General features: G+C 34.1%; 2 protein-coding genes across 6 annotated transcripts in view; one reads left to right on the top strand and one right to left on the bottom strand.

Annotated features, from left to right (window-relative positions):
- LOC107692020 (band 4.1-like protein 4) overlaps positions 1–4062 on the bottom strand; it is a 54880-nt gene extending 50818 nt beyond the window's left edge. For all 3 annotated transcript variants that reach the window (XM_016490899.1, XM_016490898.1, XM_016490897.1), the window contains exon 1: positions 3635–4062. In XM_016490899.1, the coding sequence (XP_016346385.1) occupies positions 3635–3733 (99 nt within the window). In that variant the 5' untranslated portion in view covers positions 3734–4062. The remainder of the gene's footprint in view (positions 1–3634) is intronic.
- Positions 4063–5851: 1789 nt separating this feature from the next.
- LOC107692017 (adenomatous polyposis coli protein-like) overlaps positions 5852–20309 on the top strand; it is a 47070-nt gene continuing 32612 nt past the window's right edge. The window contains exons 1-3 of one of the 3 annotated variants that reach the window (XM_016490888.1): positions 5852–6049; positions 6651–6707; positions 14911–15063. In XM_016490888.1, the coding sequence (XP_016346374.1) occupies positions 14929–15063 (135 nt within the window). In that variant the 5' untranslated portion in view covers positions 5852–6049; positions 6651–6707; positions 14911–14928. Of the gene's footprint in view, positions 6050–6650; positions 6708–11547; positions 11631–14910; positions 15064–20309 lie in introns of those variants that run through there. The other 2 variants (XM_016490889.1, XM_016490891.1) reach the window with 2 other exon arrangements.

Below are 20309 nucleotides of genomic sequence, written 5' to 3'. Positions count from 1 at the left end.
TTTTTGGTACTTATACCACAAATATATATTCTTAAGGACATCAAGACTTAAAATAAAACTCCAGAAAGGTGTAAAATATGTGACCTTCAAGAAATTTTACTGACCCCAAGCTGACTGGTGTAAATACTACAGACTAACCCAAACCTTAAAAAGCAAACTTAATGCTTTTTAAAAAAAAATTAATATATATTTATTTAATAGATCATTTTTTCCCCAAATGTGTTTGATTGAGTTTCCATGGGGAAAAGCTGATGCACAAAAACGTATATTATATGAGATGCAATTGCATGCTTGTAAGTGAACATGTACAATAATGCACACAAGCCCATTTAGGAATCCCACTGAACACATCAATGAGGGATTTGATCCAGAGCTTGCATTAGTCCACCTCAAATCCAGCCAGAGGAAATCTGCTCCATCTTATCACCGGGGTTCCTCAGCCTTTGTCTGGAGCAGCCGCCACACTCCCAAACACCACACACTCCCTCCACCCACGCTGACGGACGGGTGCGTGTGTGTGTGAAGAACCAGCGGCCTTAAACACAGACTAATATATAATACACATTTTCCCTGTGTTTCACCCCGAGCAAAAAAGTACATATATATTTACTGTGTATATATAACAAAAAAAAAATTACACACATATATATACACATACATATATATATATATGCATGCCAATTACATTTTATATTTTTAAATGCAATCAAATTTTTGCAATGCAATAAATAAATGCAATAAAGACTTTTAATAAAAGTCTGACGATTTCAAGTGTGCAAGACAATTAAGCACATTTCCTTTTCAAATGCCTTTTGTCATTTTTATTATTCTCATTAGTTCTTTCAGTATAACAGAAAAAATGTCATTTTTTATTTCAATCATAAATTAAATGCCGCACAACAAAAACACTACCATGACATACTTTACATAATTAGCATTAAATATTTTTTTTTTATTTATTTATTTATTTATTTGCATTACAATAAGAAGATTTGGTGGTTTAAATGGGTTTAATTGTCATGAAAATAAACTTAATAAATAAAGTAAATAAAATAAAATGGACTTCTTTTCATTTCTTTTCGATTTTAGAGTGAAAAGTGACCCAGATTCATTCAAATATCTGATATCACCACTGTACAATGAGAACATTTCAATATTCAGGCCAATTTTGATGCACTGTAGCCTCATCCTGAACCCTTGAACTTCACAATAACAGCTTTTAATAATCTTTTTGTTTTGAAACGTGCCAAAGGTCACTATTGTTTAGAAAGCGCTGCCATTCTCTCACAGGAAACACAGTCTAAATCTGGCCAGACTCTAAATAAATGTCTCTCTTTGTCATTTGCAAACGTCAGGAGAGCATCACCTCGACTCAAGCGCGGCCTCTGAGCTGCTGTCGTTGTTTTGTGAAGATGAAAACATGTGAGCCGTTCTGTTCCTCACGCACAACTACACACACCACCGTCTGGGTCAAATCAATGAGGCCTTTGTGTCATGAGTGTGTGTGTGAAACGCTCAGGGTTTTATGTGTGTGAGCATCTCTGCTCGTGAGCAAACGTGTGGCTTTATAAGCACAGATAAAACACATTTATTGCTAATTTTTAGTGTTAGTGCTAGATGTCTCATCACATGCACTAAGTATTAAAGTTGATAAAAGGGAAGAAAACACCTAGCAACCTGCATAGCAACATCTTGGCCTCCAATTTTATGCGAAAATACAAAAATTTCATTTTTGTTGTTTTAGAGGGAGTTGTCTTTTCAATGTCCTTGATGGAGGAAAATGGGGCGTCATGCTAAGAACATCCAGACAAGCGTGACAGATGGACACTTTCATCAACTTTCATCTCAGAATCTGTTCCTGAACTCGACGACCATGAACTACATGTCCGGCAATGTGCAACAAACTAATAAAACTCAAAAAAAGCATTTCTTCACACTGTTGTTTTTACCTCCTCTCTGCAGATAGCAGCTAAAAGCTACACTATTTTGCAAAAACATGCCTTTTAAAAAGTTTTGCAGGCCTCGTGTACTGTACATTAACGACCTGCTAAAGATCCTCCCTCTCCGCTGTCCATTAACTATTCATAGCAAACCAGCAATCCGATATCTGACGATACTCTGTTCAGAGAGACAAACGTGCTGCATGGGAACGAATATCTTCCAGGAACGTTAATCAAACGTTTGTTCAGAGTTATCTGAGCTTTAATATTAATGTTCTCAAATATTAGCACAAAATGTTATTAATACATCGTTCATAGAACGCTTGATCTCTGAAACGTTGGATGTTCATCTAACGTTTTTTTTTTAATGTTACTACTTGTTTCATAATGTTCAGATAACATTCAAAAGTAACATTCCCTTAATGTTTGGAAAATTATAAAATGGAATATTCCCTTAACATTCTAAAAACTTTTTGAACATTCAGAAACAGTGTTGGGGAAAGTTACTTTTAAAAGTAATGCAAGAGCTGTCAATCAATAAATGGGAAAAAAAAGTAACTTGCGTTACTTATTTGAAAAAGTAACTCAGATATTCTCTTGTAAATTAAAAAGTAATGCGTTACTTTACTAGTTACTTGAAAAAAGTAATCTGATTACGTAACTCGCGTTACTTGTAATGCGTTACCCCCAAAACTGTTCAGAAATAACATTTTCATAATCTAACGGAAACATTAGCATATTGTTCTCTTAGAACATATTTTTTTTGTTAGCTGGGATACAACTTCAACCGATTTGTCCATCCTGCTACAAATATATCAGAAATAACAAAAATATGTTCTTTAAATTTATTAAAAGTAGAACTTTTCTAAAAGTTTTCTAAATGTTTTAAAACATTTTTTCTTGGTTATACACAAACGTCAAGGGAACGTTCCATTTTATAATTTTGAAAACATGGGAACGTTACTTTTGAATGCTTTCTCAACGTTCCGAAACAAGTGGTAACATTTAAACAAAAAAACATTAGAACGTCCAACTAAAATGTTTCAGAAAAACATCCCGTGAACAACGCACAAACATTTTTATATACGTTTTTGTGCTTTATTAAAGACCAGATAACGTTGAACGAACATTTTAATAACGTTACTGGAAGAACATTTGTTCATAACTTTCAAGAACTCTGCCAGAATGTCAGCAAAAGTTCTGAAAACGTTCCATGAGCATACCATGTCCACAAAACTACAGCAATCCCATGACACATTTCAGTTAGTGTATACGTTTAAAGGACCATATCTGCTTTATATTCAATAATATTTAATGTAAAGCACAGCATATAAACATTTATGCATTTAACATCCTACACAATCATCCTAAAACATAAATCTAATGTAGTCCCTGTTCAGCCAGCTAGGTTATATATAATTAGGCCTAACCAGATCATCTGGTTACTGTAATCTGGTTAACACTGTGCTGAGCTCATGGGTTCAGGGTGTGGACCTCTCCAATATGAACACAACATTAAATATAGACACAGGAATTGTTCCAAATCAGTATGATGTATATCGAATTACCATGATATTACTTTTTGCGGCATATATCTATATTGCTCTTTTGTGTGGGTAGAAAGAAAAGCAGTCAACAGGCCTTCTGGATCAGGATATACACTGAAATCATTCTTTTTAAAAAGCGTCTTTTACCTTTATTCCCTGCTGCTGGGTGGTTAAAATCAGCTTGGACTCATCCAGGAGCAGAACCTCACAGTAAAACTCCTCTTGGACTGAACAGAAACAACTCATCTTGAACTAGACAGAAGATCCACAGAGTTCTGATCCAAACTGAAGAGCCTAGAGAAAGCTCGGGATGTTACAATCCATCATCCAGCTCCTGTCCTCCTGTTACATGTTCTCCGCTCGAGTCTTCATGCACCTGATGTTTGCACCAGCAGAATGTCCAATCTGAACTCATATGATGCTGAAAGTAAACCCCCGAGCCTTTGCTTCTGTTTTGGGCCTGCAGGTGACTTCAGCTGGTGGTGTGGGGCTGGACTGATCCGAGTGTCCCATCAAAACCTCCAGACTCACTGAACGTGCTTGACTTGGATACATGCTGTGTGTTGCCCAGCAGCTCGAGCTGTTCATGTGTGTGACTCCGCCCTCAAGCACGCTGTGCTCAAGACTGTCCTGACACCTGTTGGAAACCCAGCGCATCCTCTCCTCTAAAAATGCTGCCAGTGATCATTATTTATTTCGTTATTTAAAATAACATTACATTTTTTATTCTAAATAATGATTATTTATTAAAAAAAATAAAATAAATTAAAATAATGGTGAATAATATAATTTAATCAATTTTAAATTCAAATGTATTCGTTTAAAAATAGTTTTACAATTTTTACATCTTAAATAAATAATTCATATTAAAATACATTATGCTCTTCTTAACTTGGTGTGAGCAATGTATGAAACTGAATGTAATGTGAGCAATGTATGAAACAAAAAAAAGCTACTAAGTATCTTCTAAACTTCACTGAATTCTATTCAAAATTCTAAATACTTTAATAAAGTCTATTGTTGCTCTATTCTAATTTCTACTATCCAAATTACACTATAATAAACTGTGCAAACTAAAAATAAAATAATTTAATATAGGATCTATATAAATAATGTTAAATATTAAATAATGGTTAATAATATAATTTAATCAATTTTAAATTCAAATGTTTTCGTTTAAAAAGTTTACAGATATTAAAATCTTAAATAAAGTATTTATAATAAAATACATTTTAATTTTAAATCTTAAATCTTAAATAAATTATTTATAATAAAATACATTATGTTCTTCTTAACTTGATGTGAGCAACATAAATGTATGGAACATTCTCTAAAAAAAGCTATTAAATATCTAAACATCTTCTATATGTCACTGAATTCTATTCAACATACTTTAAAAAAGTCTATTGTTGCTCTATTCTAATTTCTACTCTCCAAATTACGCTATAATAAACTGTGCAAACTCTATTAATTATTTATAATAAAATAATTTAATATAGGATCTATATAAACAATGTTAAATATTAAATAATTGTGAATAATATAATTTAATCAATTTTAAATTCAAATGTATTCGTTTAAAAATAGGTTAAAAATATTAAAATCTTAAATAAATAATTTATAATAAAATACTTTATGTTCTTTTTAACTTGGTGTGAGCAACATAAATGTATGGAACATTCTCTAAAAAAACAATCAATTTTAAGCTAAATTTTAATCAATTTTAAATTCAAATGTATTTGTTTACATTTACATTTAGTCATTTAGCAGATGCTTTTATCCAAAGCGACTTACAAATGAGGACAAAGCAATCAAAATCAACAAAAGAGCAATAATATGCAAGTGCTATAACAAGTCTCAGTTAGCTTAAAGCAATACAAGCAAGGTCTTTTTTTAAATTATATAATAAATAAATAGAAAACAGATAGAATAGAAAAAGAATAGAGCAAGCTAGTGTTAGAGGCCTTTTTTTTGCTTTTGTTAATTGTATAATAAATAAAAAGAAAACCGATAGAATACAAAAAGAATAGAGAAGCTAGTGTTAGTAAAAAAACAAACAAAAAAAACAAGCGGTTAGTAAATAAATAGAGTGCAAGTCTAAAAGGGGCAAATTTTTTTTTAAAGAATAGAATTAGAATAGAGAGTGCTAGAGTTAGAGGTTAGAGAGAGTTTAATATAAAATATTAAATAAATAATTTATAAAAAAAATACATTATGTTCTTAACAATTATAATAATTATTATTATTATCATCCACTACATGTCTACACATTATTGAAGAGACTAAAGCAATTCTCTTGCCTGCCGCTTGGTGTCGTTTTGAGCAGGCAGCTCACTGCGCATGCGCAGATCCTGACGCCACTAACAACATGGCGCAGCGTCGCGGGGACCGAAGCTGCTGAGCAGAAAATCACACACAAAAGAAGACAAAGTTCCAAACAAACCCATGATACAATCAACAATATCCGTTTATTGAGCTCCAACAATATGAATTCCCGGGATTTATTCCGGCGTGGGCGACAAACTCGAGTTATTTAGTGGAAGAGGACGAATGTTTGTGCAGGTAAGACTTTAAATCGCTTCAGTGGTGTTTATATAAACAACATAATCTCAGATACGCGTTAATACGCACACGTTTCTGTTAATAATGCTTTGATTGAGTTTATAAAATGGTGTGCTCTTAAAACAAGTAGCGTTTTCTCAAGCTAAAGCCTGAATATGTGTGTTTATGTGTAATTAAGTATTAAGAGTTAATAAACAGCTGTGAAATAATCACTCATCCATCTTTTTACAGAAATGTTCCATTGCATTTCTAGGAAAAATCCTTCTAATATTATTCATATAAAAATATTTAAATTCTATTCCATTATATTTTATTTTAATAGTTTAATGTATATTTATTTATTGAATATATTATATATTTTGCATTTCCAAGATAAATAAAATACCATAGTAGCACATTACTTTTCTCTAATAAATTGTTACTACACTAATAAACTCTACAATGATAATGTACTCTGGTAATATGCTATGCTTCTCAGAATTCTCTTAAAAACGTCTTTAATAAAGTCTATTGCTGCTGTATTCTACTCTGCACTGTAATAAACATCTCTAGCAGTCTGATAACCTCTACATCTCTCTGATAAACCTGCTGTTCGTTACAGGAGTCCAGCAGTGGATTTGCACTGCACCGCTTGGCAAGTGGCCTGCGCTGGCAGACGGTGAGGAAAACTTGGTTTTTTTTTTTAACACACAAAGTCAGTGTGCTGTAATGTCTTTAAGATGAAGAAAGTGTTGTTATTTTTACCTCTCCCCTGCTGAAGCATAATAGGGGTTGTTTTGCTTTGACGGTGCCTGTGAAAATGGTTTGTTTGGACCTTTTAAGATGATTTCATGAGAAATCAGTGACATTGTAACTAATCACCAACTATACAAGCTTATACAAGTTTTGATATTACTTCTTAATGTTAGTTTATTTTGCAATGATATTCAGTATTGGATTGTTCATAATTGTTAGGAACATTGTACGGTTTTGCATTCTGTTGCTGGTATATCTGTTTGGTTTTTTTTTGCTTGGAAAACTTTAATCCTTATTTATTGTATTTTGCATGGAAAAGAGTGACAAGTATTTTACTGATAAAACCTCCTTCATATTCATTACATGTGTCATGTCATGATTATGAAGGTGTCATGTCAGTCTTATGCACACCCCTTCAAGTAAAGTGTAACCAAAAAATGTCCATTTGTGTTCCATGGTCTGTGGGTCTTAAGAAGTCTTTATTCCTCCTTCCACAAATTTAGGCCTAAAACGGTCTTTAATCAGAAATTAAATGAAAAAGTCATGGCATTAAATCTTATAAGCAGTGCAAAGAATGAATGCCTTCCTCAGTATTTTTTGTTTTTTAATACAAATATCTAAACATCCTTAAAACAAGATACAATTACTTGTTGTGATGCACAATATATATGAAGTCTTGTTTTCTGAAAAATCGAATAAAATTGAGTTTATTCTTAATACAAGAACAAATGAAGAGTTTGGTTCCAAAACGCTATAAATCCATTTAGATTAATTTGAGTAAAAATGTGTTTTCTTTACCAAGATGAAAACCACTATTTTCTGTTTCAAACTTTCACATAGCATCTTTAGGTTATAATAACATTAAAAATTCAAATCCAGATTTTGCTTTTCAAAGATTTATTATAAAATTGTATTATGTTTTTCCACAAAATGCAATAAATCCATTGAATCAATATAAAAGTTATTTTTCATATTGAAACTGTTGAAAATACAAAACATAGTAAGTTGATCCACATATGACAGCCTCTGAACTTGGTCAATACTAATCTAACATACAGGCACTGGACTAAAAATACATTCAATCAGTCATCGCCCAAAAAGAATTCAACGGGTCGCCATTACTGTCTACAATGCGTGGAATGGTGCGCTGTGATTGGTTGAGCGGATGTATCGCATTCTGCAGAAAAGGGAGACTGGCATTTGTCGCGGTTTGGAAAAAAAGGGAGAAATCATGCCAGAATAACTCGGCAGATATCACATTTTGCGTAAAATTAAAAACTGACTTTTCAATACCGACCAGATACGATACTGATTTTGGCGGAAACTCAATTAAAAAAAAAAAAAAAAAGGCATTTATCGCGTTTTGGAACCAAACTCTTCAAATTTTCTGTCCATGGTGTGTGAAAACTTATTTTTGAATTAAGTTAATTTTCTGACCCACTGGCAGATTTTTTTTTTTCCATCTATCAAGCTCCTATTTTGATCAATTTCTCATAAAACAAGACTTCTTATCTTACGTAAATATATCTTCATTTAAGAATCTTTAGACTTTTTTTGTTTTTTTAATTGAATTAAAAGGTAATTGAGATCTGTTGGACGTTGAATACAAGACATTTACATTTAGAGACCATATTGACATTCAATTTATTTCTTACATTTTCTTTACTTGGTCTTAAATAGCGGCTTAAAGTTTTAAATATACCTTTATAAAACCTGCAGAAACCCTGTGTAATAAGTAAAGTACATATTAATAAATAATGACAGAATTTTAATTTGTGATGGACTGTTCCTTTAAGTTTGCATTAGCATTTCTTCTGAGATGAATCTGGAGGAACGTCTATCCGCTAAAACTGAACTGGAAACGCAAATGATGTTTTATGGTTCTTCTGAATTCTTATTGCGGTTTAATTGGGCAAAAGTAGGTTAGTTGAGACTATTTTTCATGTGCACAACTGGTTTGACCGTAACAAACTTCATTAATATTTAATCTAGGTTTGAAGTGAGTAAACATGAAGTGAGTAACAGATTTGGCCTGTTTGGTGTATATTTATTGTGCAATAAGTTGCTTTCAGATAGCTTCATGTGTTATTTTTGTGTGCATTGTCTGTGGATTTGGTTGAACACATATTGAATTGAGTATGTAGTAAAATATTTGTGTATCGCGTTTATATCCTATATATTGTACACTTCATTGTCACTAAATGAGCAGGGATACTTAAAGAAGGAAATTATAGATTGAAGTTTTTTAAATGGCACAAAACATTAGCCTTTCCTCTTCTATTTAGAATGTTTTCCCACACAAGTAAGAAAAAGTGCGGACAGTTTCCCATTGAATTGCTCCACAAGAGAGGACTGACCAACAAGAGTCTCTGCCAATGTCCATTTTTCAGCTCTCAAAGACCCAAAGCTCATTTACATGAAAAAAAACCCCTTCCAGCATATATAGAGAAAGCCCCCCGTCTGTGTTTTCTATTCACCGCCTCAGTTTGAGAACGCAAATCACAGCCACTTATAGAGCATGATTTATTATTCACAAAGGCTTATTCAGGAACTCTTGAGACTGTAATTGCAATGATAAAGTTGTACAGTAGCAGTAAACGCACAGTAATGGACAATAATGCCGCTGTGAGCGAATAGTACGGATTATGGACTAAGAAATGTGTTACAGGTTTCCCCAGTAACGGCTGTAATCAAATAAGCGCTGCGCTCACAAACTGCTCAGGCATTACATGCAAGATGAAATTAAAATGACATCCATCATTTTCTGAAGACAGTCGGTATCCTTCAGAAATACAGTGATATAAAAACACCCGCACCGTGTTTCGACTGTGACATGTGCAGTGCTCATGTTTATTCAACGAAGTCAAAGCCTTTTGGAAAATCTATTTGTGGCGGTCAGTTTTGATATTGTGGCGGGCCGCCACAAATAGATCAATGTATAGGAAACACAAGATCTAAATATTAAAAATTAAAATGAAACTTACCTGCTTGAACTCTTTCAATTGATCTGGGTGTCTGTCTTTAAAGTGTTTTGTTAGTTTGGTGTGTTTCCTCCTTTTGAAGGCGCCACGTCTCAGTGCTTTTATGAAGAGAGCGCATCTGCGTTTGTAAAAAATCGACGCATTTCAGAAAGGCGGGGCATAGAGGAGAAACAATAATTCCATTTAATAATTAAATGCCTGACACGGCAAATAGGGATGTAACGATTAACCGCGAGCCGGTTGAAAATTGATTCACAAAACTGAAGTCAAACCATTCTGTTTTTTCTTCAAATTTAGATTAAAAACTGCTCGTGTTGCATGTGTGCAGCATCTTTGTTTGGATCATGATTAAAATGCAGTGGTTGCCTCTAATTTTAAATGGAAAAAGCACAGACAAAGCCTTATTTTGTTTATATGAAGATATTTCTTTTATTTGTGTTACTTATTTGTTTGATTTGGGGCTTGTTTTAAAATTTCTATTTATTTTTGTTATTTACATTATATTTAAATTGTCATTTAGCAAATGCTTTTATCCAAAGCGACTTACAAATGAGGACAATAGAAGCAATCAAAACCAACAAAAGAGCAATAATATGCAAGTGCTGTATTAGCATATTATTATAGTGTTATATTTCAATTTGACAAAGAAATGTGCAGCATTTTGTACAACCAATAATAAAAGGACATATTTAATTTATAATTTTTAAAAGTTTTTTTTAAGTCTTAAATCTCATTTTGTTAAAAAAAAAAAAAAAAGTGAATCGAATCATGAAATCAAAATCGTGAATCGAATCGTGAATTGAGCGAATCATTACATCCCTAACGGCAAATAATTAATTCTTTGCAATATAATTATTAATTGCATATCATTATTAAATGCATAATTGCATTGCATGCAATGTTATATATGTATACTCTTGCGCACCTTGCATGGAAAGTGTAATAATTGGAGGAAGAAGCTTGTGTTGTTGTAAATTAGTCATTTAGAAGTCAGATTGGAAATTAATTAATTTATTATTTATACAGGTAAATTATCATTCTAAAATTAGATGTTATAAATTATTTTTTTAAATGTTATAACAGTCTAAATTACATAATTTAATCACTTAAATAATTAAAATGAATTAATTTTATTAAAAATAAATATAATTAAATAAAACTAAAATTAAATAGAATTAATTACTTTATTATACATTGAAAATTACAATTTAATAATTTAACTTAATCAAATTTCTGACATTGCAAATAATTATATATCATATGCAATTATTCATTGCATACAATTATTAAGTACATATAAAACATTATACACAACAATTATTAAAGTTATTGCTTATCAGCCTATAAATGCATGCAATGTCAGACATCATGTCTGATAAATTAGGCTTGTTTGTACATATAATTTTGCTCTTTTTTTTGTTGTTGTTTAATTGGTTTTCGGATGTTGGTAAAATTTCAGTTGCATCTGTCTGATTGTTTGTCCATTTTAACTTTGCTTTAATGCACTGAACATGCGTCTTCTATACGCTCCGTAATTAGGCTGCTAAATTGATCCATTTATCGTATATCTGGTCATGTGACCTTCAGCCGTTTTGACCCATCTCTGCATCTCCAGCACCCCGTAAGCCCGGGGCGCATCGCTTCCCCCAACGAGAGCTTTTAAAGCCAGTCAAGGGAAGCAGCTGTACAGTGGGGCAGAAATCTGGCCAGCCACCATCAGCCACTGCACCAACACCGGCCTGGGCTGGCTGCCTTCTGATTGGCTGAGCCCTCACCCATGTGACTCAGGGCTGGCTGGATGCTCTCCGGCAACAGACACAGTTGATGGGTTGCTGGGATGGAGTCTGTCACTGGTGCAGAATGGGGTAAGTCTCTGTTTAACGCCCTGATCTCTCGATGCAAGCGTGCAGATGCGTCGTCTACTGTGCCGGCTATTCAGCACAGAGGAAATAATAGCGCGTTTGTGCGGTACAGCAAGGCGGTGCCATAAGCCTTTTGTTTTGATGGCTGGTTATTGAGAGGGTGTGGGGGGGGTGCATAGATAAGGATTCTGGCTTTATCGTCGGGATGCTTAAAAAGCCTCTTTTGTGCTGCGCGAGCAGGCTGATTGTTTATAGCGATGGGCACGGATTCCACACTAAATGTAAGCAGCAATCGCTCCTGTCAAGATGGAGGGGCTGTTGCAAGAAAAGCCTTTTTTCTGATTTAGCGAACAAAGCAGATGTTTAATGCTGGATTTGTTGGTGCAAAACACCATTTTGGCTTGGTTAGATGGTGCATGTGAGACCTGGATGTTGTCGGTCACCATGTCTTTGTGCGCGGAGGGAAGGGCATCTTGACTGCAGGGAATTTTAGCATCTTGCATTGCTGGTGAAGGGGTGACTGCTTTAATGCATCATAAGCGTTGCATGCACAACACTGCACCTCTGGTGAATAAATGCATGCATGGTGGACATTTGGAAGATGGTTGCAATTGTGAAATAATGCAGACGTGTGAAGGTGCACACATTCGTATTTTTGAAGAAAGTGTTGAAATATTAATGAGTCTTTCTTCTTTTCACTCCTCCCTGTTTCCTTTTTGTTCTGTCTCATACCTCGAGCCTTTTTGCTGAATAGATGTCGACCATTTTGCTCTGTCTGCATGCGAGAGAGAGGTTTTTAAATATATTATTAATTGCATTTCCATGACTCTTCATTACAGTGGATTTATAAACTATAAAATTGCGAAGCTGCACTCAGCAAGATTAATATTTGTGAGCATAAAATGCATCGTTATATACATTAATTTCACCTTGAATGGCGTTTGTTTATTCACAAAATGTGTATCAGCAGATTTATGTGGCAATCGGACTCATTCTGCCCTCATAACAGCCTAAGGAGTGCAACGTGCTGTTGGCATTAAATCATATGCATCCATGCTGGTTAATTAGTCATGTTGCTTTAATAGCAAGATCTTCATGTAATTATGTGGATTTTGCAATTATGTGGATGTTTTGGATAGAATTATTTGCATTCAAGTTCTAGATTTTTGTCAGAATTGCCTGCATTTAATTTCTTTCAGAAATCTGACAAATCTGTAATACACAGGCAAATAGGAACAACTACAATTTTTTTATTTTTTATTTTTGTTATAAATTCTGCTTCCTAATGGCAGTGGATGCCCTGGAAACAGTGGCAGAATCCATAGCAGAGTCACATTGATTGGACACAGCTGCAAATTAGCCCTGACACATTGACGGGCTGCTTGTAATGTAGGCTGTTGGTGTTGGTTGATGTAAAACCAGGTTAATAATCTGGTGAAAGTGGAATGGAAGGAATTCAGTTTATTGTGCACGTTGTGAAATGGTCACAACATGCACAGTCACTTTTTCATTTGACATTTTTGCCCTATGCAATTTTTATTTTGGAAGAAACTGTTTTTGATGGCAAATGCACACCGTTGCATTGCTCCTAAGTATTAAAGTTCAATGTTTTTTGTTTTTGCATGCATGCAATATCTTCATTCTTTGTTTTTCCTTTCTCTTTCTGCTAGAAAGTCTGTATTTTGATAATGTTGCAATATTTTACATCTCAGGCCATTGATATTCCTAATGCTGAGTTGCCAATAATTTGGTATTTTGGCAGAAAACTAGTTTTCGAAGGCAAATGCACATAGTTGCATTGCTCATAAGTGTTCAAGTTCTATCTTATGCATGCAATATGTTCTTTTTACCATTACATGTTTTTGCTAGAAAGTCTGTATTTTGATAATGTTGCAATATTTTACATCACAGGCCATTGATATTCCTAATGCTGAGATATAGTAATGTGTTATTTTGGCAAAAAAAACAACAACTATGTATTTGAAGGCAAATGCACATAGTTGCATTGCTATTTGACTCTTGAAGTTTAATATGTGCATCGTCTTGCAGCACTTGAATGATTCCTCAAATCAAGTGTGTTGTTGAGGAGAGATGTGCTTTTAATTTACTAAGTGATCAGACTCACAATTTTCACCTGCTGGACCAGAAAACAGGTTCTTCAGAAAGTGCAAAAATATATTTTTTTCCAATTGCATGCATTAATGTGCAGTTACAGAAATCTAGAGTCATGCTGAACAGGTTTTGCTGTTGATCTTTAGCATGTCAGTGGTAATTTAGTGGCGATGTGCTGATAGATTTTTCCACTTGGTTGATCAGTCCTTCACTTCAGGATGGAGATAAAAATAGGAACTTCATAACCGCAGCTCCATGCTCTCGATTCACGTCGCTTTGCCTCTCAGAATCGTTTGCTTGACTGGACTCACTGCATGGGTAAAAAATGGCCGGCGGGCATCGGCTCTGCCATCCATCCACACAACGCGAGGCACGTGTTTTATCGTATTCTTCATCAGTGTCATTACCTACATGGCAAATATCAGAGTTCAGAGGATGATGCTCACTCATGATTGACTCTTGACATTGATGGGCTTTTACAGAGCAAATGCAAGAGGAAACCCTCGGGCCAAACCCTTATACATATATTAAGAATCATGTTTTGCACTTTATTCTTTTCACTGCATGTTTTATTTTGGATGCAAAATCTTCTCCCTTTTTTTTCTCTTTTTCTGCAAGGAGGGATATATACAGTGGGTACGGAAAGTATTCAGACCCCCTTAAATTTTTCACTCTTTGTTATATTGCAGCCATTTGCTAAAATCATTTAAGTTAATTTTTTTTCCTCATTAATATAAACACAGTGAGAATATATTTTTTTCTTATTTATTATTATTTCTGCTTGACCAAAATCCAAATGAGCTAAGGATATAATTGCACAATATATGTAAAACAGTTTTGTGAATAACAAAGAAAATGCATGTACTTGTATTGTGATCCATATACTGTTGTATCGCCATGTCACTGCTGATTCTGCAGTTATTTTTGTTAGCTAAAATTTTGTAAACTTTAATCATTCTTTGATTTTATTGTTATTTCTGTTTCATGCAGATTTTGTGATTATTTAAAATATTTTTAAAGCACTTTGAATCATTATTGTGTATGAAATGTGCTATAAATACACTTTATGCATCTGTTGTTCATCCTGCTCTCTATATTTTGGCATCAGCCGTATTACTCGAGCATCACTCTGAACCACACGTGATCGTTCCTCTGTTCTTGGGTGTTGTAGGTCAAGAGATAGTCCAAGATGGCTGCAGCATCTTATGATCAGCTGCTGAAGCAAGTGGAGGCATTGAAGATGGAGAACTCCAACCTGAGACAAGAGCTCGAAGACAACTCCAACCACCTCACCAAACTGGAGTCGGAGGCGTCTAATATGAAGGTATAGCATCTGTTTGTGTCATACAGCAGCCTAATTGTATTCTTGAGAACATGAAATCAAAAACCAGCTCTGTTAACCTACTGAGCACGTGCTTCTTGACTCATAGAGCACCACAGTGATGGTATATTTTAATAGGCCAACCTGTCAGTTAGCATCAACCTGGTTCCTTTGGCTGTGAAAGCGACTATTGAGTAGACGAGTTTACCTGTTTGATGTGATGGATGCATAAATGTAAATATAAATGATTTTTTAATGTCCCCAACAACCTCTATAGTCCAATCTAGCCACTTGTTAGTTTTCAAGACAAGTAAAAGCTTTAAAAAAGCACAAGGTGGAATTATTGATATATTTATGTCGTCGAATAACACATGAAAAGATCTTGAGCTTGTGTTCGCCACAAAAACGTCAAAAAAACCAATGAATTTAAGGTGATAGAACCGGAAGTGCTAAGATGCTTGTTTCAGGGTTTTTTTGGCCTATGCAATAATGTGCATAAATTATTGTGGCACATTATTCTGGAGAATGAGATAATTTTTTTATAATCTTTCACTGTGATGTAAGGAAAAAATAATATTGACTTGAGAAAATTTGCTAGCCATATATATATATATATATTTTACCAGCTATGAAACTGCATATGTGCATTATTTCATAAAAAAACAGGCAGAACAAATTGGGGAAAACACGTTTAATTGTAATGATTTATTATTGTTATTTTATATACACATTTAAAAAAAGTATCAATAAAAAATAAGGTATTGCATTAAAATAATAATTTTAATATATATAATATTATTTAAATAAAATGTATATACAATTATAACTATAATGGTATAATAATAACAACTATTATTAATTTATATAAAAAAACAGTATGATTAGAATACTAATTTAGAGTTGTTTTTCTTTGATTTAAAATGTTAGACCATAGAGCTTTTATTTTGCCGGGAAACTTAAAAAACTCTTTTGTTAACAACAGATATTTAAATTATTCTCTGTACAAACATGAACAGATGTTTGGCGCATGTCGCATTTAATAAATGCACATTATGAGGTGCATTCTTAGCAATTTTGATAATCGCGCTAAATCATATCACTTCTCATTGTCATTGTTAGAATTATTAAAATTACAGCTCAACTGGCGAGTAACATTGTTTTATATACTCACATTTGGTGCTTGGCGATTTGTTCACTTTAGGCCCTGCCTACAACAATCTGAAAAAAACAGTGCTAGTAAATGAGAACAAAACTACACAACTAGACTACAGTATGTTTTCATCCTACCTTTAGTCAATTTGCGTTCATCCTCAAAGGGTTTGTATTTACACGCCTCAGTGCCTCATTTTGTCATCCAAACGCTGTAAATGTTGCAGACTTTCAAGACTAAAAATGTCATCCTCCGCCACTAAGTACCCTTTCTTCTCGCAGCTCCTGACACCAAAGGCAGTATTCGCAGGCACTTCTTTGAGTCGAGCTTTTGAAGTGGAAGCGGCAGCCTGCTAGGTGGGCATTAAGAAATTGGATGTGACCTGGCAGTCTCGGGAGGGAAGACAAAAAAGCGTTTTTGAAAGAACTTAAGGCCCAAAATGTACGTGCTGAGACATTATAAGTTGGCTAATGTGCAAGTTTTAGAGCGAGACTGTCAGCCCGGATTGCCTGCCCGATTTCAAGACAAGGTTCAAACGAGTTCAGGAGAAAGATATGTGGCGATATTTTGGGCTGAATTGTTGATCAGCTCGCTGAAATGGGTGGCTGTCACATCTCGTGCTGTTTAACACGTGTGAAAGTCTCTTGAAGGGAAGTTATGTCGCTCTGAAGATGTGAGATTGGTGTTGCTAAGGAGGAATCTTTGAAGCGGAAGCAGATTTTCTGTCCGTGTGTTCAAACGTGGTGAAGCCCTTAAGGGGGAAGAGAGGCTTTTTTTGGTTGGTTCAGTGAATATGATGGGGGAAAAAGGATGTAACAGCAGTAAAGGTGTTTATTTTAACCGTGAACTGATCAGAGTGATTGTTTTTGATGTTTAATAGCATCGAGTTTGCTGTATGCTTTGCTAAACCGCTCTCATTTGCTGTGAAGACAAGTCAACATTTAACTTTCTTAATGTGCAATATACATTATCTACAGGGAATTGATTGGTTCATGAACATGCTTCTGTTTCAAATATATAGTCATAAATATATTCAATAACTAATGCTAATTATTGTATTAACTGGCTGCTGTAGTAACAGTAGCCTTAAAGCGATTGTCCACCCAAAAATGAAAATTCTGTCATTTACTCACCCTGTTCCAAATCTGTACACGTTTCTGTCGTCTATTGATCAAAAAAAGAGATTTTAAGAATGTTGTTAACCAAACAGTTGAATGTCCTCATTTACTTCCAAATTATTTTTTTCCCCATACTATGGAAATCAATGGCTACCAGCAACTGTTTTGTTACCAAGATTCTTCAAAATATCTTCTTTTGTGTTCAACAGATGATAGAAACTCATACAGGTTTGGAACAACTTACAATAATGCACAATAATGGATAAGTTGTTTAGAAAACATGCTGTTTTATTTTATTTGAGCAGAATACCTCAATACGATTCATTGTGCCGCCCTGAAACTTGATATCTGCAGAAGAGTTCACAAGTTGAAATATTACGAAAACTTGCACTTGTTTTTCAGAATAATGTTCACTGATGAGTTAAGAGAGACCAGGAATGTCAGCTAAGTAAATATGATCCCTATTGATTTCATGTTGCAGGGCTCAAGAAAAAATCAACTAAGGAGCCATTGGCTCCTATAAGAAACAAAATTAGGCGCCAAATTATTTTTTTTAGGTGCCACAGAATTTGTTTTTTTTATTTCTTTATTTTTTAACACTTTTACGTTTCAGTCACACTGTCATGTGTTTATATATCATCCTTTCTTGTCCATTTATATGTCCTGGGAAGTGGGAACTAAATGTCATTTTGAACTTGAGAACTATACTGCAAAGAATTGTTTATTACACAGAATTTGTGCCAATATCATGGACCATAACTATGTCAGCATCACTTGGCCATTGAGTGTAGTTTGGGCTCCTCCTCAATGCATCATATATATATATATATATATATATCAATATAGTGCATAAATTTAGAAAAATGCTCCTCGTTATAAGTATTTTTTTTTTTTATCTGAATGGACGCCGAGTGGTTATTCTGAGGTAAATATATTGTTACATGGCATTGTTTAAGCTTTACACGTTTTCCGCAGTTTGAAACACTGAATAAGCGATTACATGAGACATTTCAGTAAGTTGTACTAGGCTATCTTATAAAATAGCTTACTTTTTGATGTTCATTCATATTCATTTCATACTATAGCAGTAAAGACAGATATGAGTTCACTTGAACTGAGGCGCTAAAGCAATCGCGCATCCCACATTAAAGAGTGCCAAAACGGTATTTATTGTTTGAATTTTATGATTTTGACAGAATTTTAAAGCTGATACTTTGTTTATTAGAAGGTAACAAAGCTTATTGCCATTATTGGACAGCAAATGCGCTAAATAATATGAAGTTCATGCATTAACAGAACACAGCATATACACTATAGAGCTGACAGCTTTACCTGTTGTAGTTTGTTCAAGTTGTGCATGAAATAGACACTTTTCATTGTCTCAGTTTATTACATCAACATAACAAAAGATGTAATCGCAAAACAATCAGGAAAAAAGGCATTACATGCAAATTTTTAAGTCATAACCTGTAAAATTATATAGTCGCCACTCGCCAGTGGCAACCTCAGCAAAAACTAAATTCGCAATTGAATATTTTTGGACGCAAATGCGACCGTTTTGTTGCAGTCTGGAGCTCTGTGTTGACTTTAAATGTTGACTTTTGCATGCATTAATTTAATGTCCAAGAAAAGACCTTGCTCTCCAGATTTCCTTGTTATCCCGACTCTAGATGCCTCATGCCACAGCCGCTCTCTGAACTCTAAATGCCTCGTTTCGCAAAGTAGGCATCCGTTTGCTTCTTAGAGTGAAATCGTATTTGCCTGCGTCGGGTCTCAGGAAGTGAAATCCTGTTGATGTTTGTCTTATGTAAGAGCTTTTGGACGTAACCTCTTTCATCAGGATGATCTGATATTGGGCACATCCAGAACGCCCTGATGCCAGCGGTTATGCCATCCCTAGACATAATCATAGTGTTTAAAGCACTTAATGAGAAGCTGGGTTTGTCTGGTGTGTTTTTAACTGTGACATGCTGCGGAGGCCAGAGCTCACATGCTGCCTTCCAGTTATGAGATGCTTCTGTTTCTAGGACTGCAACAACTAATCGATAAAATCGCTAATGATTATAATCAACAGCCCTTTTCATTATCGATTAGTCGGCTCTTTGTGCTGTGCATGGAGAACCTAAATGAGGGATGCTACTTTAAAAAAAAAAAATACTTTAATAAGATTTTGGTTATTTATAATCTAAATTCGGAGGATCATTTATACCATCTTATACATATAGCGCCATATCACCTTTCCTGAAAAAACACTCTTTTTTTATGTAAATGTTATAATGTTTATATTAGGGCTGGGCGATATAGCTAAAAAAATTTATCAACGATATAATGTTTCATATCGTTCAGTATCGATAATTATTGAAATTTTTTATAACCATTTTTTATAACCTTTTTTTAAAACAAAGAGCAATAGAAATTTGTTTTACATTTAACCACTGTATTTTTAAATTAACCCAATTTATTAAATTAACCCAATTTTATTTCATTAAAATAATGCAGCGCATTTAAATTGTCAACGCAAAGAAGTAACTCTATAAAAAAACGTGCATTACGTCTAAATTAACTCATAAAAATCAAATATAATTTCATAAATTGCATAAACAATTATGAACAAAACAGCATCATGTATTTATGCATTGCTTAATCCAAAGAACCGAAGCGCCATTCACACAGATTGCATTTAAAAACATATGAGACGCAGTGACAAATTCGTGACGTGTTTTCTAAAAACACATCTGAATATTTGGGTTGAACTGTTCTGGAACAGTGTTGTAAATACAACTTAACCACTGATTACTAGTCGTGTCCTCTTTTGGAAGACCAAACAAAGTAGTTTCGTTTCACAAGGTTACAAGGTCACAAAGTAGGTTCGCTTTTCACAATACTACAGCGAGAATAAAAGTTATGCCTTCTTTCTTTGCGTGAACATTTGGGCGGCGTTATGCAAATCTTCCCAGATAGTGACGTAGGTATGTGGGGGC

Source organism: Sinocyclocheilus anshuiensis, unplaced genomic scaffold (genome assembly GCF_001515605.1).
Source record: "Sinocyclocheilus anshuiensis isolate Anshui unplaced genomic scaffold, SAMN03320099.WGS_v1.1 scaffold738, whole genome shotgun sequence".
Classification (NCBI taxonomy): domain Eukaryota; kingdom Metazoa; phylum Chordata; class Actinopteri; order Cypriniformes; family Cyprinidae; genus Sinocyclocheilus; species Sinocyclocheilus anshuiensis.
Note: the sequence above shows the minus strand (reverse complement) of the source record. Positions and strands in the feature narration are given on the sequence as shown.